The 21,300-nt window shown below is 37.0% G+C and overlaps 2 protein-coding genes across 4 annotated transcripts in view; one reads left to right on the top strand and one right to left on the bottom strand.

The window, feature by feature from the left end:
* si:ch211-274f20.2 (calnexin) overlaps positions 1–8,843 on the top strand; it is a 55,626-nt gene extending 46,783 nt beyond the window's left edge. The window contains exons 11-12 of the mRNA XM_028816885.2: positions 7,298–7,397; positions 8,124–8,843. Of these exons, the coding sequence (XP_028672718.2) occupies positions 7,298–7,397; positions 8,124–8,152 (129 nt within the window). The 3' untranslated portion in view covers positions 8,153–8,843. The remainder of the gene's footprint in view (positions 1–7,297; positions 7,398–8,123) is intronic.
* The window catches only part of sybl1 (synaptobrevin-like 1), a 307,369-nt gene that overhangs the window by 273,626 nt on the left and 12,443 nt on the right, over positions 1–21,300 (bottom strand). For 2 of the 3 annotated variants that reach the window (XM_051935202.1, XM_051935200.1), the window contains exon 6: positions 21,194–21,286. In XM_051935202.1, coding sequence (XP_051791162.1) covers positions 21,194–21,286 — 93 coding nt within the window. Of the gene's footprint in view, positions 1–9,425; positions 11,294–21,193; positions 21,287–21,300 lie in introns of those variants that run through there. The other variant, XM_028815981.2, reaches the window with a different exon arrangement.

Below are 21,300 nucleotides of genomic sequence, written 5' to 3'. Positions count from 1 at the left end.
AAAGCCTGATCCCGATTTAAATGGTTTGGTTTAGGTTTATTTGTCATATATAGGTTAACACAGGGTCAACATACAATGAAATGTGTATGACGAGAAAAACAAGTCAATCAGCCTAGATCCAATAAAGCTAAAATATAATTAAAAAAAATTACAAGTTAAAAATAAAATGTGTACGTTTTAAAAGAAGTTATAGAGCAATGTGAGTTGAATGAGCAGCAAGTACAAATGACAGTTATTGCACAGATGTTTTATAAGTACAGATGCATATTCCATAAAGTGCAGATTCATGTTCAAGTCAGTATTCAGAGTGTGTGCAGGTACAGTTTGTGTGTGAGTAGTGCAATGTAGGTGTAATGTAAGTGTATGTAAGTGTTCAGGTGTTGCTGTTGAGGAGTCGAATGGCCTGGTGGTAAAAACTGTTCTTAAGTCTTGTAATCCGAACAGCCAGACTCCTGTATCGTCTGCCAGACGGTGACAAGGAGAACAGCTGGCGTGCTGGATGGCTGTGGTCCTTTACAGTTGTTATAAAGTATTGTGTGCTCTGTGGAAAGCTAAAAATGTTCACTTTAAAAAAGAGGTGGGGTTGCATTCAATTATGAAAATAGTCATCAGCAATTGTATAAAAATGCAGCATTACTGTACATCTACATTTTCCAATTAAGTTGAATGATTGCCCGGGAACAACAACTTTAATGTGGTTCCTAGAATAGCACATACCAACGATATCAGATCCAACGTATAACACAACCCTTTTTGAAGGCAACAGCTAATTTGACCCTTTTTACTTCCATATAAATGGAAGTTTAGTGATTTACTCAAAAATCCATCCATCCATTATCCAACCCGCTAGGGTCACGGGGGTCTGCTGGAGCCAATCCCAGCCAACACAGGGCACAAGGCAGGAAACAAACCCCGGGTAGGGTGCCAGCCCACCACAGGGCACGCACACAAACACACCCCCACACACTAGGGACAATTTAGAATCGCCAATGCACCTAACCTGCATGACTTTGGACTGTGGTAGGAAACCGGAGTACGCGGAGGAAACCCACGCAGATACGGGGAGAACATGCAAACATGAACAGGTCTCCTAATTGCGAGGTGATTTGCTCAAAAATTCATTATCGAATTAGGTTCAAATTCTGTTTCTGTGTTTACCGTATATACTGTACTCATGTTTAAGTTCTCCTGTGGATAAGTCAGGGCCTGATTTTACTGTATAATTTCCGGTACAGTAATCCCTCGCTACTTCGCGGTTCACTTTTCGCGGATTCATGACTTTGCGGATTTTATATGTAAGCATATCTAAATATATAACGCGGATTTTTCGCTGCTTCACGGGTTTCTGCGGACAATGGGTCTTTTTGCTTCTGGTATTTGCTTCCTCAGTTGGTTTGCCCAGTTGATTTCATACAAGAGATGCTACTGGCGGATGGCTGAGAAGCTACCCAATCAGAGCACGCAGTTAAGTTCCTGTGTGCTGCTGATTGGCTCAGCGACAGAGTGCTGCATTAACCAGGAAGTCTCATCTCACTCATTCAGCATTAACGTGCTCTTGCTACTGCATTCAGGGGATTATCACCTTCATCGTCATCATTTTTACTGCGCAGCATATTCATCACCATCATCATGTCATATATAACTACGTGTACTTCGCTATACAGTAAGTGTAAACTTATCTACCGATTTCATATTGCTTAGCAGTTGTCCCTGTTATTAATAGAGTAAAGGGTGGGTTGTAAACAATACAGGGAGGGCTTAAAAACGTCCAAATACACGTTAAATAATTAAATAAATATGGTGTCTCTATTTCGCGGAAATTCAGTTATCGCGGTCGGCCTTGGAACCTATCTCCCGCGATAAGTGAGGGATTACTGTATTTTATAATGTCGGTCGTATAAGTTGAATGCGGAAAACTCACGCTATTGGTCCAAGAGATTATGATATGCTAACGCCCACCTGAGAGAGTAGCCACGGAGCACACTGCCTTTTTTTCTATGTATTGTGCCTACGTGATCACACGGTAATACCCAAACTATTCCGAAGCGACGTTTGCACTGTTTAGTATTTTTTTTGTATCTTACACCCTCATACACCTTTAGTGTAAGAGCATCCCTTATCTACGATGGAGCGTTCGATCAGAAGAAAATATGAAGCTGGTTTTAAATTAAAAGTCGTTGAAGTAGCGAAAGAAATTGATAACTGTGCTGCTGCAACAAAGTTTGATGTGTCTGAGAAACTGGTGTAAGATTGGAGGAAGCAAGAAGATGTAAAAAACAAAAAAATGCAAGTGTAATATCTTTGACCGTGTGTAAAAGTCAGAGTCTGACTTTATGATCAATTTTTCAGGTTTCAATACCCGACTTACAGTGCATCGGACAAGTATTCACAGCGCATCACTTTTTCCACATTTTGTTATGTTACAGCCTTATTCCAAAATGGATTAAATTAATTTTTTTTCTCAGAATTCTACACACAACACCCCATAATGACGTGAAAAAAGTTTACTTGAGGTTTTTGCAAATTTATTAAAAATAAAAAAACTGAGAAATCACATGTACATAAGTATTCACAGCCTTTGCTCAATACTTTGTCAATGTACCTTTGGCAGCAATTACAGCCTCAAGTCTTTTTGAATATAATGCCACAAGCTTGGCACACCTATCCTTGGCCAGTTTCGCCCATTCCTCTTTGCAGCACCTCTCAAGCTCCATCAGGTTGGATGGGAAGCGTCGGTGCACAGCCATTTTAAGATCCCTCCAGAGATGTTCAATCGGATTCAAGTCTGGGCTCTGGCTGGGCCACTCAAGGACATTCACAGAGTTGTCCTGAAGCCACTCCTTTGATATCTTGGCTGTGTGCTTAGGGTCGTTGTCCTGCTGAAAGATGAACCGTCGCCCCAGTCCGAGGTCAAGAGCGCTCTGGAGGAGGTTTTCATCCAGGATGTCTCTGTACATTGCTGCAGTCATCTTTCCCTTTATCCTGACTAGTCTCCCAGTCCCTGCCGCTGAAAAACATCCCCACAGCATGATGCTGCCACCACCATGCTTCACTGTAGGGATGGTATTGGCCTGGTGATGAGCGGTGCCTGGTTTCCTCCAAATGTGACGCCTGGCATTCACACCAAAGAGTTCAATCTTTGTCTCATCAGACCAGAGAATTTTCTTTCTCATGGTCTGAGAGTCCTTCAGGTGCCTTATGGTAAACTGCAGGCAGGCTGCTATGTGCCTTTTTCTAAGGAGTGGCTTCCGTCTGGCCACTCTACCATACAGGCCTGATTGGTGGATTGCTGCAGAGATGGTTGTCCTTCTGGAAGGTTCTCCTCTCTCCACAGAGGACCTCTGACAGAGTGACCATCGGGTTCTTGGTCATCTCCCTGACTAAGGCCCTTCTCCCCCGATCGCTCAGTTTAGATGGTTGGCCAGCTCTAGGAAGAGTCCTGATGGTTTCAAACTTCTTCCACTTACGGATGATGGAGGCCACTGTGCTCATTGGGACCTTCAAAGCAGCAGAAATTTTTCTGTAACCTTCCCCAAATTTGTGCCTCGAGACAATCCTGTCTCGGAGGTCTACAGACAATTCCTTTGACTTCATGCTTGGTTTGTGCTCTGACATGAACTGTCAACTGTGGGACCTTATATAGACAGGTGTGTGCCTTTCCAAATCATGTCCAATCAACTGAATTTACAACAGGTGGACTCCAATTAAGCTGCAGAAACATCTCAAGGATGATCAGGGGAAACAGGATGCACCTGAGCTCAATTTTGAGCTTCATGGCAAAGGCTGTGAATACTTATGTAAATGTGCTTTCTCAATTTCTTTATTTTTAATAAATTTGTAAAAACCTCAAGTAAACTTTTTTCACGTTGTCATTATGGGGTGTTGTGTGTAGAATTCTGAGGAAAAAATTGAATTTAACTACATCCTAGCAAAAATACTAAAATTTAGAATGAGATAACCGCTGTAAACACAGAGACTTGCACATAAAGCCAACTTCTGAAAAATTTGACCTATTTTTTTCAAACAAGTTATTGTACAGCATGTTTGTCTTGTTACAGGTTTTAAGGCCTGTTGTTTTTGGTCCACCTCCATATCCTTCAAAAACTGTGTGACATGTCCGAGGATAAATACCACAGAAAATATTTAACTGTGATTTAACTGTCTGCTCTGCTTAGTCATGGGACCAGGCCTACTGATTCGTAAAATATTTGCAATATAAGTTTTGAGATTAATATTATTTAAATATACATGTAAGCACACTCACCTAGGTCAGGTCAGGGAGCATGCAGTGGTACAGTGCATTGCAGTACCCACCACGTGACGAATCCCAGGTGGCAACCCCCCAGGCAGAGGGTGCGGTCCAGTCCCACCCTCCAGAAATGAACATCTATCTGCCGTAGCCAGGTGTCACATGGACGTCTTCTTGGCTTGGTCTAGTTCCTCATGTCCTCAACAATAAGGATTTTCTGAGCTGGATCACCCTTGGGGAAATGCGCCACATGGCTGTAGTGCCGTAACTGATACTCCCTCATTCAACACAAAGTCAAACCAGTGGTACCCAAGGACCCAAGAGACACAGTACCAGCACAGTCCAGTCTTCATCTCAGGTCACTAGATAGCGTGCGTCCATGTCTCACAACCATATAGCAAAACAGGAAGCACCAGGACTCTAAAGACTTGGACCTTTGTACTTTTGCATAGATATCGGGAGCGCCACACACCCCTTTCCAGTGACCTCATGACCCCCATGCTCTCCCAATCCATCTACTGACGTCATAGGAATTGTCACCAGAGACATGAATGTTACTGCCAAGGTAAGTAAACCTCTCAACAAGGTCAACACTCTCTCTGCAGACAGACACACTGCTGATGGCTGTGCCCAAGAGGTAATTAAAGGCCTGGATCTTGGTTTTTATCTAGGACACTCACAAGTCCAGACACTCAGACTCCTTGCTTAGTCTCTTGAGTGCCCCGATCAGAGCCTCCATTGACTCCGCGAAGATCACAGCATCATCAGCAAAGTCAAGATCCGTGAATCTTTCTTCACCAATAGATACCCCACAGCCGCTGGACCCCACGATCTTGCCCAACACCCAGTCCATACAAGTACTGAACAAAGTAGGAGCAAGAGCACACCCCTGACGAACCCCAGAATCAACTGGAAAAAATGCAGTCACACTCTCAAAAGTATGCCATTGAGTGATTTCCTGAAGTGTCACTAAAGTGGAATTTACATGGAAGTACTGTATGGACCACTCCATATTGTTTTTTTAATATTTTATTTTTTAAGAAGATTGCTTTCCTTAATTAACCAAGCTGAGTTAAAACTTTCAAGCTCCCTAGACCAAAAGATATCAAATCGTATAATGTAGCTGCATGGCGCTGTGTTCTAGGCCATGTTTCACACCTCAAAAACATTACCTGGGCACCTAACCCACTCGCCTATTCCATGATCATATTTGTGCTTGTAAAACCAACGCTTCAGGCACAGTCTAAAAATAAACACCTTTATAAAAAGGCAATTTTTTCCTTCATAAGGATGTCTTGTAGGGATACCTGACACTCTTTTTGTTGTTTATGTCTGTAAAAGCCAAATCATTTAAGTTAATGTTAAATTTACTTTAGTTTTTCATTAGTTTAAATTTAATGTAGCTTTAACATACAGTAGATAATGACAGATTCAGTTTAAACCCCTATAAGCTAAAAGTTACTGGAATGTTCTTAATGTTAGCTCTGTGTGACAACAGTATAGCTCTTAGATTGAAATAAGACAGCTAGAGAAAAGCATGAACTGTTAGAAAAACATTATGGGTGTATTGTCTTCTGACTGTATGTACATATGTGTGGTGAATGAGACTACATATAGAAACTTTAAAAAATGAAACAGATTCTTTAGCCACAAGTACAGTATCATAGACAAAAAGTTTTCTTTTTTCTGTGCGTATTAGCAAGATTTTTTTAAATTATTTTTTGATGTGAATGGATTGCTTTAAATTTCACTAAACTCTTTAAACAAAGGCGCTTGGACTGTGACGTTTATTTTATATAATGAGTCATTCTACTGCTTGAATGACTTTCTTGTAGTCTGCATTTGAACCATTTGGATTATTTGGAAACCCTCGACAAGCGCAGCTACAATGCCTAAAAATATGTTGTTTTACTGACTCACCGTTGGATTTTGACAGTACTTCACTAAAGTGAACTTAAATTTTTTATCGAATGTGTGCCCTAATAACCACAACACTGCGAGTAAACACATTGTCAAAGAACGTCTCCTTTCTTACCACAACGTGTCACCTTTTAGTGCACAAATTCCAGTATTCCACTAAACCCAGAAAACATGAAACTGATGGTTCATAATGTTTTTTTGATTATAAAAAAAAGCTCAAGAAGGCACACGTTTATCAATCACACTTTTACCACATCAAAGCTTTTTAAGATGTGTGTGTTTTTATTTTGTTTTTCTCTGAACTATTTGTTTCTTTCAAATCCATAAATGACTGCCTGTACACTTTCTCCTTCTAAATGTGTTTCCAAGTCACATTAAACTGTGGTATCAGTTACGGCTGTTTAAAAACCACACTGAGACACGCAATCAACTGTGGTTTTGTCATCCAAAAGATGTGCAAACCAATCAGCGATTGTGACATCACCACAGATAAGTGAAGGCAACAACCCCTTGGGCATGTGCGCCTTGTGTGAAGCAGGAATCAAAAGGAGTGATGACAACAAGTCATGAATGGACAATGGAAACCAAACTCTGCTTCTAATTCCATATACTGTACCAATTGCTGCAATGCCCTCAGGTGTTGTGTATTTTTTAAGTTCTGTCAATCTGCCTTCAGAGCATAACTGATTTTTAGAAAACTACGGAGAAAGCAGCCGTACCTAACGTTTATTCTGCATTATATTTTACTAAAATACCAAAGAGGCTCTAACAAGGCTTATTGTGATAACTTCACCTTTGTTTTGAGAAGCTGCTGCTAGTCTCTGATGTTGTATTAAAAGAATTCAAACTTATTGCTCTCCAAACTCCTATTAGCTCTCATTCTTCATGGACAAAAGCCCAGCAACTGCAAGGAGCCTGCTGGCATATAGGCAGACATTTATCTGCATCTACTCAATTGTTTACTTTTTATCTAAAGCTTTAATCTTTTCTTGACAAACTCTTGTGCATGGTTACTTCTTCACTATTTCTGTATTAAGCAGCTGTTGACGAATTCCACTTTTTTAAGCAAAAATTTGAACACATACATTAACAGAAGCTGTGCTTTCTTTCTTTTTTTTTTTTTTAAAGCGATTTGGTCCACCAGATCAGGACTATTATTATAAAAAGACAGATGATCCACAGCCAGATGACCCTGTAGATCCACAGAGAAACTCAAACACCCAAGCATGTAAGTAATGCTTATACTTTGGACTGTTTCCCAGGAGAGATACTGTACTGTAATGGTAACTGCTCCTCTAACTGCTGCAAGGCTTTGGCTTCAGGCTGCAGTCTGCTCACTCTTCAACACCATAAAACTGGTGACACTAAAATGGGTGTGAATGCGTGAATGTGTCCTGTGATGGAATGGTGCCTCATCCAAATATACAGCATAAACATGTGCTCGGCTAATTTGCAAATAACTTGAACAATTTAATAGATATTACTGAAGCTTTATACATAGATATTGCTATATTAAATGTACAAACTTTAAATCCAAGTCAAACACAAGACCAGCGCTCAGGTTTGTCAGAATTTACCATTTTCAGGGCACTTGTGTCTAATTCTGAATTTCCTGCCTGAGTCGTGTTTTATCCTTATGCCTGGCACTTTGCTTCTGGGGTTTTGGGTTTCCAGTTTTACTCTACTGTTGCCTGTCACGGCTGTTTCATGTTATCATCCCATTCCTGCAGTGAAGGTTTCTGCTAACTTTATATATTAGAGTTACTGGGCATCCCAACCTGCATGTCCCTGGGATGTAGGAGAGAACTGGAGTACCCGAGAAATAATAATAATTAAAAAAAAGGGTACGAATGAAATTCTATGTTTTCTTGGCAGATAAGTTTATGATAATCTAGTTTAATAATCTCTTTCCCTTCCAAATATCAAAGAAACAGGATCTGTATTTCATTTGCAGTCTCAAGAACAAAAGATGGTTGTACCTGAAGAGATCTGCAATACCTGATTCACTGATCTACCACTCAGCTGAAGGGACTACAGTGCAAGAACAAGGATTACGGAAGGGATTTCAGGAAGTATATGGAATAATCCATACCTGTGCAACTTTTTTGCGATTTGTTTTTGGAAAAAAGTTAGTCAACATCATTGTGGACAAATCAATAAAACAAAATTGTGCTCCATATTTGAATTAATACTTTAAAACTGTACTGGGATATTTTTGGATGTATACAGCTCTTTTAACATGTACAGGACAAGGAGTCTTGTATTAAATACACATTCACAAATATGCATGTTTTTCCCCAAAGTCAAAAATACATTTGTCCATTTTGAAAAGCGGTTTCTTTCATTACAGGACTGCAGGTGGCCCATGTTGTCCCAGCCGTATCAGAAGAAAAGCAGAAACCTACGCTGGATGTGATGGCAGCCTGCCACAGAGCTCACTCACTCACGACAAATGCAAACTTTAAGGATGACGGGCGTAATTCTGTTAATGTAGTCATACACAGTACACATAATAGGTTTGAGTTCAGACATTTTGGCTTATTAGGCATTCCTTGAATGTCATGTCAGTCAGATATATGACCGATGCTAATATATTACAGTCCTACTGGAGTGATGTAGGGTGCTGCTTTTATGCTACTGTATGGAATAAATAAGATTATTATTGAGCATGCTAACTGGAAATACAGTTACATCTGTGCTGGAGTAATAAAACATCAGCCAACAAATTATACAATTTTCAAGGTCATGTAATTGTGGAAATCTCAAATGTAAAGCTCAAAACCTTAAGAGACAATTTTAGCTTTGTTTAATTATGCAGTATATACTGTATTTACATTTTTATTACCATACACAATCCCAGACATATTTTTAGAAAGTACTATCCTGCATCCGAAAGACTTATATAGTATTAGCTTGCCATCCTTTTTATCCTCATTTAGGCAAAGCTTTCCAAACAAATGACAACAATTTGGCCTTTTTCATGTTTCAACAACTACATTTTTGATTTGCTGCTCCCTCTATATGGTATTTGTTGGTTTTGCTTTGATAATCTATTTCTCTATATTTACCCTCATTTAATCTGCTCATTTGCTCCAAAAATAAATGCATATTTTTTTATGAACTAATATGAATTATGGAAAATAATATGAAGCTAGATGTGTAAAGAGGCTTGGCTATAGTCAAGTGACACAAGCTCCTTTAAAAGAGAACGTTTGCCTACTTGTTAAAGAGGGAATAAAAAAACTGAAGCTCTGGGTTTAACTGTTCGAATTCAATCCCCTTGTCCATGATGGTTCAGGCTTTATTTTAACAAGGTAATAGTGCATGATCAAAACACATACAGTACATACATACAAAGAGACATTTTGATTAAAAAAAATAATAATAATAACACAAGTAAATGGTTTCTGTGTAAATGTAGAATAATCGCCTCCTTATATATCACTTATATTTGTGTTAACATCAGTTGTATCTTGAGCTTTTCAAATACAATTGTACACATTTGTTAAACAATTTAAAGTGCCTTCAAACAAGTGAATATTATACCCAAGTCATAATTCAAATCATTTAATCATTTCCAATAACTAAACACATAAAAGAAATTACACTGACATAACAAAGAAACTGTATCACATCATCTCTTGATAACAGCATTTAAAAGACCAAAAAAGAGCAGGAAATTGTAAAATAAACCCTAAAAATAAAACACATAGGATTAATAAGCCCCTTTCTCAAAGTTAAGTACAAAATGAATGATGTATTTTATGGCTCATTTAAAAATAAAAATACTTCATTTAGCCAAAGATCACTGCTAGTTATTTCTCCCCATAGGATGAATAAATACTGTAATATTCATGTAGGATTTGGTACTAAATCTTTTTCAAAATACTGATTGCTAACAACCCAATTTTATGTACATCAATAAACGCAGTACTACAATTTCCCATCTTTGTAAATTAATGTATGGTTTTTATTATTGAAATGTTACAAATATCATAGTACATTAAAATGTCATCCTAAAACCGTTTGCAAAAGAAGTGCAAGTATGTTTTTAGACAAATGAGTAACACTTCATTCAATTCAGATTTCTGCTGGAAATGCTCATCAGCCAAAACAACACAATGTTACTTTGTGTAATGTAAATATCATCTGTTAATAGGACACAAAATTAAACAAGAGGGGAAACTTAGAACACAAACTAAATATTTGTATGTCCTCTCACACCAACACACAAAATTCAAAGTAATTTCTTGAACGTGTTGTCAACTGGATTACAACTTCTTTACTACTGAGATCTGAATTTCTTCTCACAAAGTAAGAAAGAAAAAAAATTTATTTCAAAAGTTTGTGAATCCACAATTTTAGTAAAGGATACCAGTTTCTGTATTATAATTAAAAATAATAAAAAATAAAGAAATACTTCAGACTAAAGTGACAAAAATTTCTATATACCACAGTGAACATTGGTGATAATGCAGAACCAGCAATGATTTTTCTCTTATAGGCACATAAAACTCTCTCCTGTAAAAGAATAGCAGCTGCAAGATCCCACATTTATATTTCACTTAGTTGTGCCCACTGTCATAAACCTTAAGAACATATTTGCTTCACATTTTTATATTTATAGATGTATGTATGTATATATACACTTAATTTTTTTATTTATATATATATATATACATATAGACATACACACACACACACACGCACACAGAGGTTTATTTAAACACGGAGTTCTTCAGGAGTGAAACTAAGGTATATACAATAGTCGAAAAGTCAATGTTCTTAAGTTTATGTATATATTTATACTTACATATAAAAGAAGTGTTATCCTTTTGTCTTTCTCATCATAGTTAAATAAGGCAAGATTAAATGTAGAAGTCTTTAAATGTACACAGAAAAGAGGAAAAAATTATTCTGAAGATGGACTATGAAAGAACTCGGGTAATAGCTGTCAAACTGGTTACGATACCATTCTTCTGGGAAGTAATGTCACGGTCCAACACAACTTTCCTCTCTTCTTGCAATATTAATATATAAACATTTTTTTTATTTTTTTTTTTATACACAACTTTTCCAACTTGGTCCACCACAAGCTGCAGACACAATAATGTAGATCACAACCTGAAACATTAGGAAAAAAAAATCATCAATATTATAGTAGATACCAAAAAAAGGGGCCTTGGGGTCAGTTTATAAAGGAAATTCTGAGTGGAACAAAAACATAGTTATGATGAATTAAAGATTGGGTTCTGCGCCACCTCACAGATTAATGGGCCAACCTGATACTAAGTACTAAAGTAAATCATTAAGTATTAAGAATATGGAAATGCAATGATTTATAAGTGCATATCTAAACACAATATCCTGGTTATACTTTGATTTATTCTTGATATATAAATAGCAGGCAAAGTCACAATGGTATGACAGACAGCAAGTCAGTAACAGATAGGTCCTACATTCATTAGGTCTGCTAACAGAGCTGCAATTTTACTGAATTTTAAAAATAACAAATATTAATAAAACAAAACCGTCAAAATACAAAAATACAAAGTTTGGCAAAGATTTGCATCTCAATGACAGGAAGGGGAAATAGTGATTACCACTAGTGGGTTTTGCAGAACCTAAATGGTTGGAAAATATTATTTAATGTGATAAGAAAAACATTTACATTTAATATTAACAAATGTAACACAGATTGAGAGTTGATATTAAAAATTAGAATAGGACATTTACAACCGGTTTGTAGACTTCATCTGGTCTATTCCCCCAAGGACTGAAACTTGAGATACTTCTACAGCATACCAGGAACATGAACCTTTGTTTATTGATAAAAATATGACTCGCTCAGCTGTGTTTAAAAAGTGTATGAGCAGACAACAATGCTGTTGGCTTTATGTATGTCATTTATTGCGGTATGTGATAAATAAGCCTACGCCACAGACTTAACCAATTTAGTGTGCTATTGTGTTGTCTCCCCAAAACTCACCCTCAAGTTACGGATTTAGAAGTTCATGAGGAGGTGGTGGTTTTGGTTGCTGGTACATCAAGTCTCCCTGGTGTCACTGAGATACACAGTCGTTCACATTGCCATGCTTATTTTTATCATAGTCAATGTTCTACACATGTCCCCTGTGTCCACTTATTTCTCTCTGCTGTAGATAAAAGGATGGGGAAGATGAAATTCTGGCACGGTTTTTGGCAAAAATGCTGTTTTCATTCTGTGCATGATTTTATTTCTGAAGGACTGTGATGAAATTAAATCATTTAGGCTTGCTGATGTTATATGTATTGACCATCAAGTATTTTGGGAGTGAAGCTATCATGGGTTCTTGAAACAATTGTTTAAGGAGAAGTTCTGAATACAGTATAGGTTATTTTTTTTACAATTACTGCGCACAATGCATTTTTCCTGGTAAACTGTGTAATGAAATTAAATAAAATTTTAAAAAGTGTCTGTGTTCACAGTTTACAATGGATTCCAAAAAGTTTGGGCCGAAAAACGTAAAACATCATTTTTCAAGTTGAGAATTTCTTGAGTATTGGTGAGCATCTTGAGATTGCACAAATGCTGTAAAAAGGCACATCTGTATTATTTTCAGAAAAAAAGTATAATTTTTTTGTGACTCTGCCATTTTAAAAGAAGCCCAACAATGCTTCTTGCATCACTGCCTTTCATCCCTAGCAGAGTGGATTCCTGCAACTGCAACTTATTTATGTCGAGTGTTTTAGAGGTTATGGCAAACCTTTTCTCAAGTTCAGGTGCATCTTGTTTTCTACATAGTACACTGTAATTCTCACTTGAACTTCTCTTCAGAACAGTGACAGTAATGTAATACCAACAAAAGACACATGAAAAAAAACTATACTCGTAGAATCCAGCGCATACTGTATATACAATATAAACATACAACATATGTTATTACAACTGAATGTTTGGACACCTTACAATCTGTGGACAGAAGCTATGTCTTTAATAATCCTATTTGCCTTTCTAAAGCAGCATGCAATATAGATGTTTTCATGGGAAGGTTGCTTGGTACTGTTAATGATCTGTGCTGCCTGCAGTCTCCAGTATTTATATGATCTTCTGGTGAGCAGGCACCATTTCCCAAGGTGTTAATGTTGCCAGTGAAAATGGATTCCACTGTGCAGTGTATAAAAGTGAGTTACTGCTCAGGAATCTCACGGTTAGTATAGGAGGTCAGAAACATTTTCTTTAAATTGCTTTTAAACTTTTCTGATTACACATGTGCCAATCGAGAGCTTTCACAAACTAACACATACTCACGCATGTGGGAAAGACAGAACTTCAGGGTCACATCTGCTTATAAAACATTCATGTATATGAAGCAGAAAGAAATATATAATGGGCATAAGTAAAGGACTCTTAATTTGTAATTGTATGTAATTCCAACACAGAAGAGGGCAAAGCAGACTGTGGTATTCCCCTTTAACCTCTGATTTGATCATTAAATGTTGTAACAAAAAAAGAAAAGCAAAAGGCTGGCCTACACACATCTAAATTTTCCTTAATTTTTCACATCCAATATTCAGAAACATTGCAAAACTGAAAATGGTAATTGCTTAAATAATGTACAATTTCTTAGCTGGCAGGTTTTTCTAGTTTTAAGATATTTTTCTACTGTTTATTTACTTTTTCATTTTAATTGTGTCTTTTATTTAGTTTTTCACCTTTTTTCAGTTTTAGTTTACTTTTTTGTTGCAATTTTTAGTTTTTCAACAATTAATTTTCATTTTTTTTGTCACATTTTACTAGCTTTGTTTTTACTTGCCAAAGAATATTCACATGTTCACTGTTCAAGTCTAAACACAGTTTTCTTTAGTGTTGTCAATTTTTTTTAATCATTCATGTTGTATATCTCTCAATGTAATACATAAAACTATTTTATTGTGAAAAAACTTTATTTTCTCATGATAATGTGACTGTTCAGACCTTCCAGTATAATCAAAAATGCAAGATGCAATACGTTTAAACAAATGGTTAATTTCAAAAAACTTTAGTTGTGTGACTGCTTTTGTGAGCAATAAGATCACTACACACATGTGCTCTTTTATATTATGATTATTCCAGATATGCTATGATGCTGACGGTTATTTACCCATTTCTACACACATGTGCTCTTTTATATTATGATTATTCCAGATATGCTATGATGCTGACGGTTATTTACCCATTTACAAATTTTGAAAATGTATTTTTTTCAGGGAATTCTCTATTTATTTTTTTAATACTGCTAAAATCACTACTTGAACAGTGTTAATAATAGTAGTAACAGAAATGTAACAGTTTTTTCTTATATATAGTCCATTTCTACAAGTTTTTATGTCATATACTGTACTGTATATATGCTATAGCAACATTTAAATCATTCACTCAGTAAGAAATATGCAATTAACATTTTTAAAATGTTCCATCCTTGTATCACAGTGTGTGTGGTTGGTGTGTATGTTCACTCTGCAATGGACTGGCGCCCTGTCCAGAATTTGTTCCTGCCTTGTACCCTATGCCAGCTGGCTCAGGCTCCAGCAGACCCCTGTGACCCTGTTCAGGACTAATCGGGTTAGAAAATGACTGACTCACTGACATAAATGAATAAGCATATTTTGGCAACTGAGATAGCTTAAAAACATGCTTTTAATACCCAGCTGTAAAACAGAAAATCTTCCATAGTTACGTTCACTCAGTCCACATTCACAAGGGGAAACATTCAAATTTCATACAGGCACACACCAGGCTAGTAATCAAACATGAGTTAATGGCGTGGTGTGACAAGAATTCTAGCTCTGCACCACCACTCTGCCCATGTTAAAACATCTAAACTAAACAACCTGATTAAAACCACATGTTTAAATTTTACATTTTCTCATTTGACAGCACTGATTGCATGCTACGAGTCTGCTTAATCGGTCACTGCAATAATATTGGCAGCAAGCAGGCAGTATCTTTTCAAAATGAGGCAAATTTAGTTTTATTTTTTCGAGGGGCCAGAATTAGCATCCGTAGCTAGCTTTTGTACTTTGATCAAACCATACAAAAATTCACGGATCTTTTTTATTGTATCAGTTTGCACTGATTTGATAGTTGTATATAACTATATTATCATCATTATTATTTTTATTATTGGTGTTTTTTAGAGCCAATAACGATTTAATGTTACAGAATTAGCTGATTCCAATACAGATTTTTTTAATCCCTTTAAAAAATTATTTACACTAAGCTTATAGATAACCAGATTCATATAAGCATCATGTTCTATATTACTATTTGATATTTTTTAATTTGAAATTATAGACCACAGATGCTACTTGTTCATTTAAAAAAAAAAAAACAAAGACAAAATTAAATTCAGTAGGTTTATTGCCCATAAAAATACTAAAATAAATAAAATTTGACCTTGAGATTTTGATGAATCTTGATGTTTTAGACCTTTCCTGAGTCTGAAAATACCATTTTTGAAATTATGCCTGTCTGTGTGTAAATACAATAACTTGAAAAGGCTTTGACCTACTGCAAGTCAATGAGATTTTGTATACCTGCTTTATATAATAAAATAAGGAATCCTATCAACTTTTGGGCCACATAATTATAGATAAGACAATTCAAAATTTTGTATAGATATTTATAATGATAAAAAGCAAACAGATATGAAATTTGAGAAAAATGACTCAACCGGAAGTAGTATTTTATTTAACTCTTTGAGGGGTGAATATTTTTTCATCTGTATTCATGCAGGCGCCAGCCGCCAGAGCTAAAGGCGGATCTGACGAGAGAGCGAAGCGTATGCACAAAGCAAAATACTCCATGGACAACGTTTTGCGTTTCATAGCTAATTTGGACGCAGGCTTAATCAGACTGAGATTTTGATGCAAGTAATCTGTACCAGCATCAGCTGATCGTGGTGCTGAACGCTTTGGTGTAGTCAGCTGGCCGCTGCGCGAAGACACTACTGTATGTCATTATAAGTCAACACCTGCCTCGAAAGAGTTAAACCACCATCTGAATTTTTGGTATCATGGAAATATAAATGTGTACACAATATTAAAAACTAATCATTATAATGCATAAACTTTTAATAACTTTTATTTTAATTTATACATCATCAGTATAACAATAACATGTAAACATTAAACATGCTATGTAAACATAAAGATGTAATGGGAACAATAAGCTGCTACGTTCCCATCATGTTTCTGGTAATACATTTAATTTTATGATTTTTTTTTCTATTTCCGTCATCATTATCATAATTAAATGTAACTAAATGCAGTTTTACCAATAGCAATTTATTGTAACAAATATTATATAATACTAAACACTTTTTCTATGTTTTTTGGTGACTATAACTCTTTTACTTTGCACGTAATCTAGGTAATGTATATGTAATCATGAAAAAATACCACCACCTTTTTGACCTCCCTAGGTGAGAAAATATCACTTTAATGTAAAGTTTGATTATAAATAGATAAATGATTGTGTATCAACATTATCAATTAGTTATGATGAGAAACAAAGATATATTTGAGAAATATTGCGCAACTGGAAGTGGTTTAGATTACCTTTCCTTTATCTCAGTATACGAGAAAGTCGAGGGGAGAACACTCCCGATTTTTATCTAACATCTACAGAAAATGTGTATCTACTGTATAATACATATGGCATAACAGAAAACAAAAATGCTTCTTATAATTGCAAGCTTCATTTTGTTTATTCTGTAAAGTAATTACCTGAAACTTAAAAGTTTTATTATCTGAGCTTAATAAAATAAAAAAAAAAAAAATAGAAATATTCTCACACAATTATTCCATTAATAGTTACTGGCAGTTAAACACTTCTTAAATGTATGTATACATGCACTTACAGTTTTGAATTATTTTTAAACATTAATTACACTACAGATATCTATATATATATATATATATATATATATATATATATATATATATATTCACGGCATTCGTAGTCTGTGTCACAATCTGATTGTATGGTTGGTTACCTACCAGGTAACGCTTGTGGTTGGCCAGCAATCTGCTAACATCCGCCACGGTGCCCTCAGTTTGTGAGGAGCAGATCATAGAATGGTTGAAATAGTTTACTGTCAAATAAATGCAAAGAGTACACAACACACGTTTCGCCCTCATTCAGAATGAGGGCGAAACATGTGTTGTGTACTCTTTGCATTTATTTGACAGTAAACTATTTCAACCAGGAAACGTGTGTTGTGTACTCTTTGCATTTATTTGACAGTAAACTATTTCAACCAGGGCGAAACATGTGTTGTGTACTCTTTGCATTTATTTGACAGTAAACTATTTCAACCATTCTATGATCTGCTCCTCACAAACTGAGGGCACCGTGGCGGATGTTAGCAGATTGCTGGCCAACCACAAGCGTTACCTGGTAGGTAACCAACCATACAATCAGATTGTGACACAGACTATGAATGCTGTGAATGTAATTACCCCGATCTACATGCTGTCAAATAAACGAACCACACGCCGTTGCGCAACGTTAGGGGCATCGCCTCTGGCGCTGACGTCCGAGGTTCGATTCCTGAGAGGGAGTGCAGTGGAGTGTGTACACCTGATGAGCCCAGAATGAGGGCGAAACACGTGTCGTGTACTCTTTGCATTTATTTGACAGTAAACTATTTCAACCATATATATATATATATATATATATATATATATATATATATATATATTAAATTCTTCAAAAATCAGACAATCTGATTTTCTGTATTTTTTTTTCTCATTTTGTCTCTCATAGTTGAGGTATACCTATGATGAAAATTACAGGCCTCTCTCATCTTTTTAAGTGGGAGAACTTGCACAACTGGTGGCTGACTAAATACTTTTTTGTCCCACTGTATATAATATATACTAGACAAAGAGCCCGTTTCGACAACGTAAGATGAAACAGGCACGAGTTTGTGTCAGCAGTGTATGAAGAACAAATGATAAGTAACGAAGAAGTTGTTTTGTAATGACTGTAGTCCACTTTACTCATTACTGTACAGGCTTGTACTGTTAGTTGATGAATTTCCCAGGTCTATAGTATAATACTTGAATGATGAATGTTCCAGTACAATATGGAATAGTAATAAGTATAAGCACCACAAAGCTGATATAGATGTATTGAATGAATGCGTAATTGAATCAGAATGCGTAATTAGGCCTCGAGCTGTAGTCGAAATCGCCTTTCAGGCCTCTACAGCTTTAATCGAAGTCGCCTTTCTCTTTGAATTTTTGCGGCCATAAATCCGCTGCCTGCCGCGGATGTCGGTCTCGTAAGGTTTTTCGGGCAGCTGCGCAGAAGTCAATTGCGCATTTGGCTTCGGATGGATGTGAGTGAGTGAGGAGGCAGGCGAATTATGTATTAAGAGATATATTATTTTTATATATATATATTATATATATACTGTACATACACACTTGCATACATGTCTTCCTTTATACTAATCCATATTACTAACCGAGAATGGTAAACCGGAAGGCACAGACCCAGGTACACGGCGATGGACGCAGGAGACATAGTGCGCAGGCGCCTACAGCGCGTGTCTCATAAACCGCAAGCAAAGTCTGATCCACCGCGAAGTCTGCGCTGCACCCCAGAGTCAAACGGAAGAGGCTACGGAGGCCCCACAGGTCCACAAAGATAGTACGGAAGGCACGGGAAAGTATGAAAGGCGCAGGTGCCTACAACGCGCTTCTGAACTAAACATCCACACTACACAGAATGGTCCACGCGCTTCTAACACACCGCAAGCATAAACACGAGATAGTACAGAAACCCCACAGATCCAGACTCCACAACATATGTGAATCACATTACAGTAATACAATATTAAGCACATTACAGTAATACAATATTGACAGTACAACCACAGAAAACACAGGCTAACCGAGAATGGTAAACCACGAGCCCACCTGGATAGAATCAATGAACGCAGACGCCTACGACGTGCGTCTGAAATGCACGCAAGCAAAGCAGGCACGGCTCCAAAAAGAAAGAGCTCGACTGACACACGTCCACACTATACAGCATAGTCAAACCCGACATAGTACGGAAGGTGCAGGCGCCTACAACGTGCTTCAAAAGCACCACAAGCAAAAACCCGAGGTAGTACAGACGCACGAAAGATCCGGACTCCACAGCATATGTGAATCACATTACAGTAAGACAATATTATAAGTACTCACAGAAAACACAAACAGAAGAGGCTTCGGCGTCCCACCCCACAGTCAAACCAGAGAAAGTACGGAGTCCCCAGACGTCCACAAAACACAGCATAGTCAAACCCGAGATAGTACGGAGGGTGCATGCGCCTATACACCACAAGCGAAGGAGCCACGGCTCAGAAACGAAAGAGCTCAACTAACGAAAATAAGTAATTTTAACAGTATGTGCAATTATCCATATTACTAACAGTAAACAACGTATAACTAGTGGAGTAACCCGGCTGGATTACCACAACACAGTCTTAACCAACTTTATGTAGCCTTCTCAAGAGAGTACAAAACCCTACACGTCCACACTACACAGCATAGTCAAACCCGACATAGTACGGAAGGTGCAGGCACCTACAACACACTTCTAAAGCACCACAAGCAAAAACCCGAGATAGTACAGAAGCCCCGAAGATCCGGACTCCACAGCATATGTAAATCACATTACAGTAATACAACACTATAAGTACTCACAGAAAACACAAACAGAAGAGGCTTCTGCGTCCCGCTCCACAGTCAAACCAGAGAAAGTACGGAGTCCCCAAACGTCCACAAAACACAGCATAGTCAAACATGAGATAGTACGGAAGGCGCATGCGCCTATGCACCGCAAGCGAAGGAGCCACGGCTCAGAAACGAAAGAGTTCAACTAACAGAAATAGGTAATTCTAACAGTAAGTGCAATTATCCGTATTACTAACAGTAAACAACATATACCTAATCAACAAATCCCAAGGACAGACCATGGACAGAGTCGGCCTTTACCTCTCTGAGCCTGTATTTAGACATGGACAACTTTATGTAGCCTTCTCAAGAGTTCGGCATGCATGTGACGTTAACGTCAAGATTATAATAACTCCATACCAAGGAAAACTCATTCGAGGACAACACGCCATCTTTACTACAAATGTGATGTATGAAGATATCCTTTGTACGTCATCTACACCTTTACACTCCAATATATCTCATACATAGATCTGCGCAAACTCAAAGACATTCTATACTTACATAACATAACAATTAAACTGTTATTGTCATTTACATATATTACATAGACCTGCAGATGTCGTGACGGTGAACATGATACATATGTAACAATTACCAAGACAGACAATAATCTCTTTCAAATCTATTTCAGGTTACCCAAGACCAGGGGTTGGCGAGCGAAGCGAGCAAGGGGCAGAGCCCCCTAGTTTTATGAATAAACTGTATTATTTTAATTAATTACAGCAAGTATATTTGGGTTATTTGTTAAAAAAAAAAAACAATCAATCACCACATCTGGAACACAACAGAGAAAGTAAAAGTTATTTAATGCAGCCATTCGCAGATTTATGAAAATTATACAGATCTCTTCATACTTCTGGTCTCCCCGCTAGAAGGTAAAACAAAGATACTTCACATTCCTCTCTGTGTTCAACCTGTGATGGGGCAGTACCCTGTACAGGGAGTATTCCTGCTTGGTGCCAATGATTGTTGGGAGAGGCTACAGCTGCCTCATGATACTGCCCTGGATAAGTGGGTTAAAAAAATGGGTGGATGGGTGAATGAATAACAGTATCCAAAGATATATGATGTTCTAAGTACAGTAGAAAGACTCACAAGATATTCTTTAAAAAGCCTATAGTTTACAAAAATGAAAATGGCAAAAAAAAAAATGACAAATTTGCTTCCTAACTATATGGACTCTCATAATATACAGGAGCAACTTAATTCTGGCAACCATTCACTCATACATATTTTGTAAGACTAAAAAGACATTCAAATACTTACAATAGAGATCACCACTATTATAATGGTGAGTTTAAGGTTCTTCATGCACATTGCTCTGGCAAGATTTCTGCTAGTAGTTTTAAAGGTGACAGACTGAATAATAAAGA

This window comes from Erpetoichthys calabaricus, chromosome 12 (genome assembly GCF_900747795.2).
Source record: "Erpetoichthys calabaricus chromosome 12, fErpCal1.3, whole genome shotgun sequence".
Classification (NCBI taxonomy): domain Eukaryota; kingdom Metazoa; phylum Chordata; class Cladistia; order Polypteriformes; family Polypteridae; genus Erpetoichthys; species Erpetoichthys calabaricus.
Note: the sequence above shows the minus strand (reverse complement) of the source record. Positions and strands in the feature narration are given on the sequence as shown.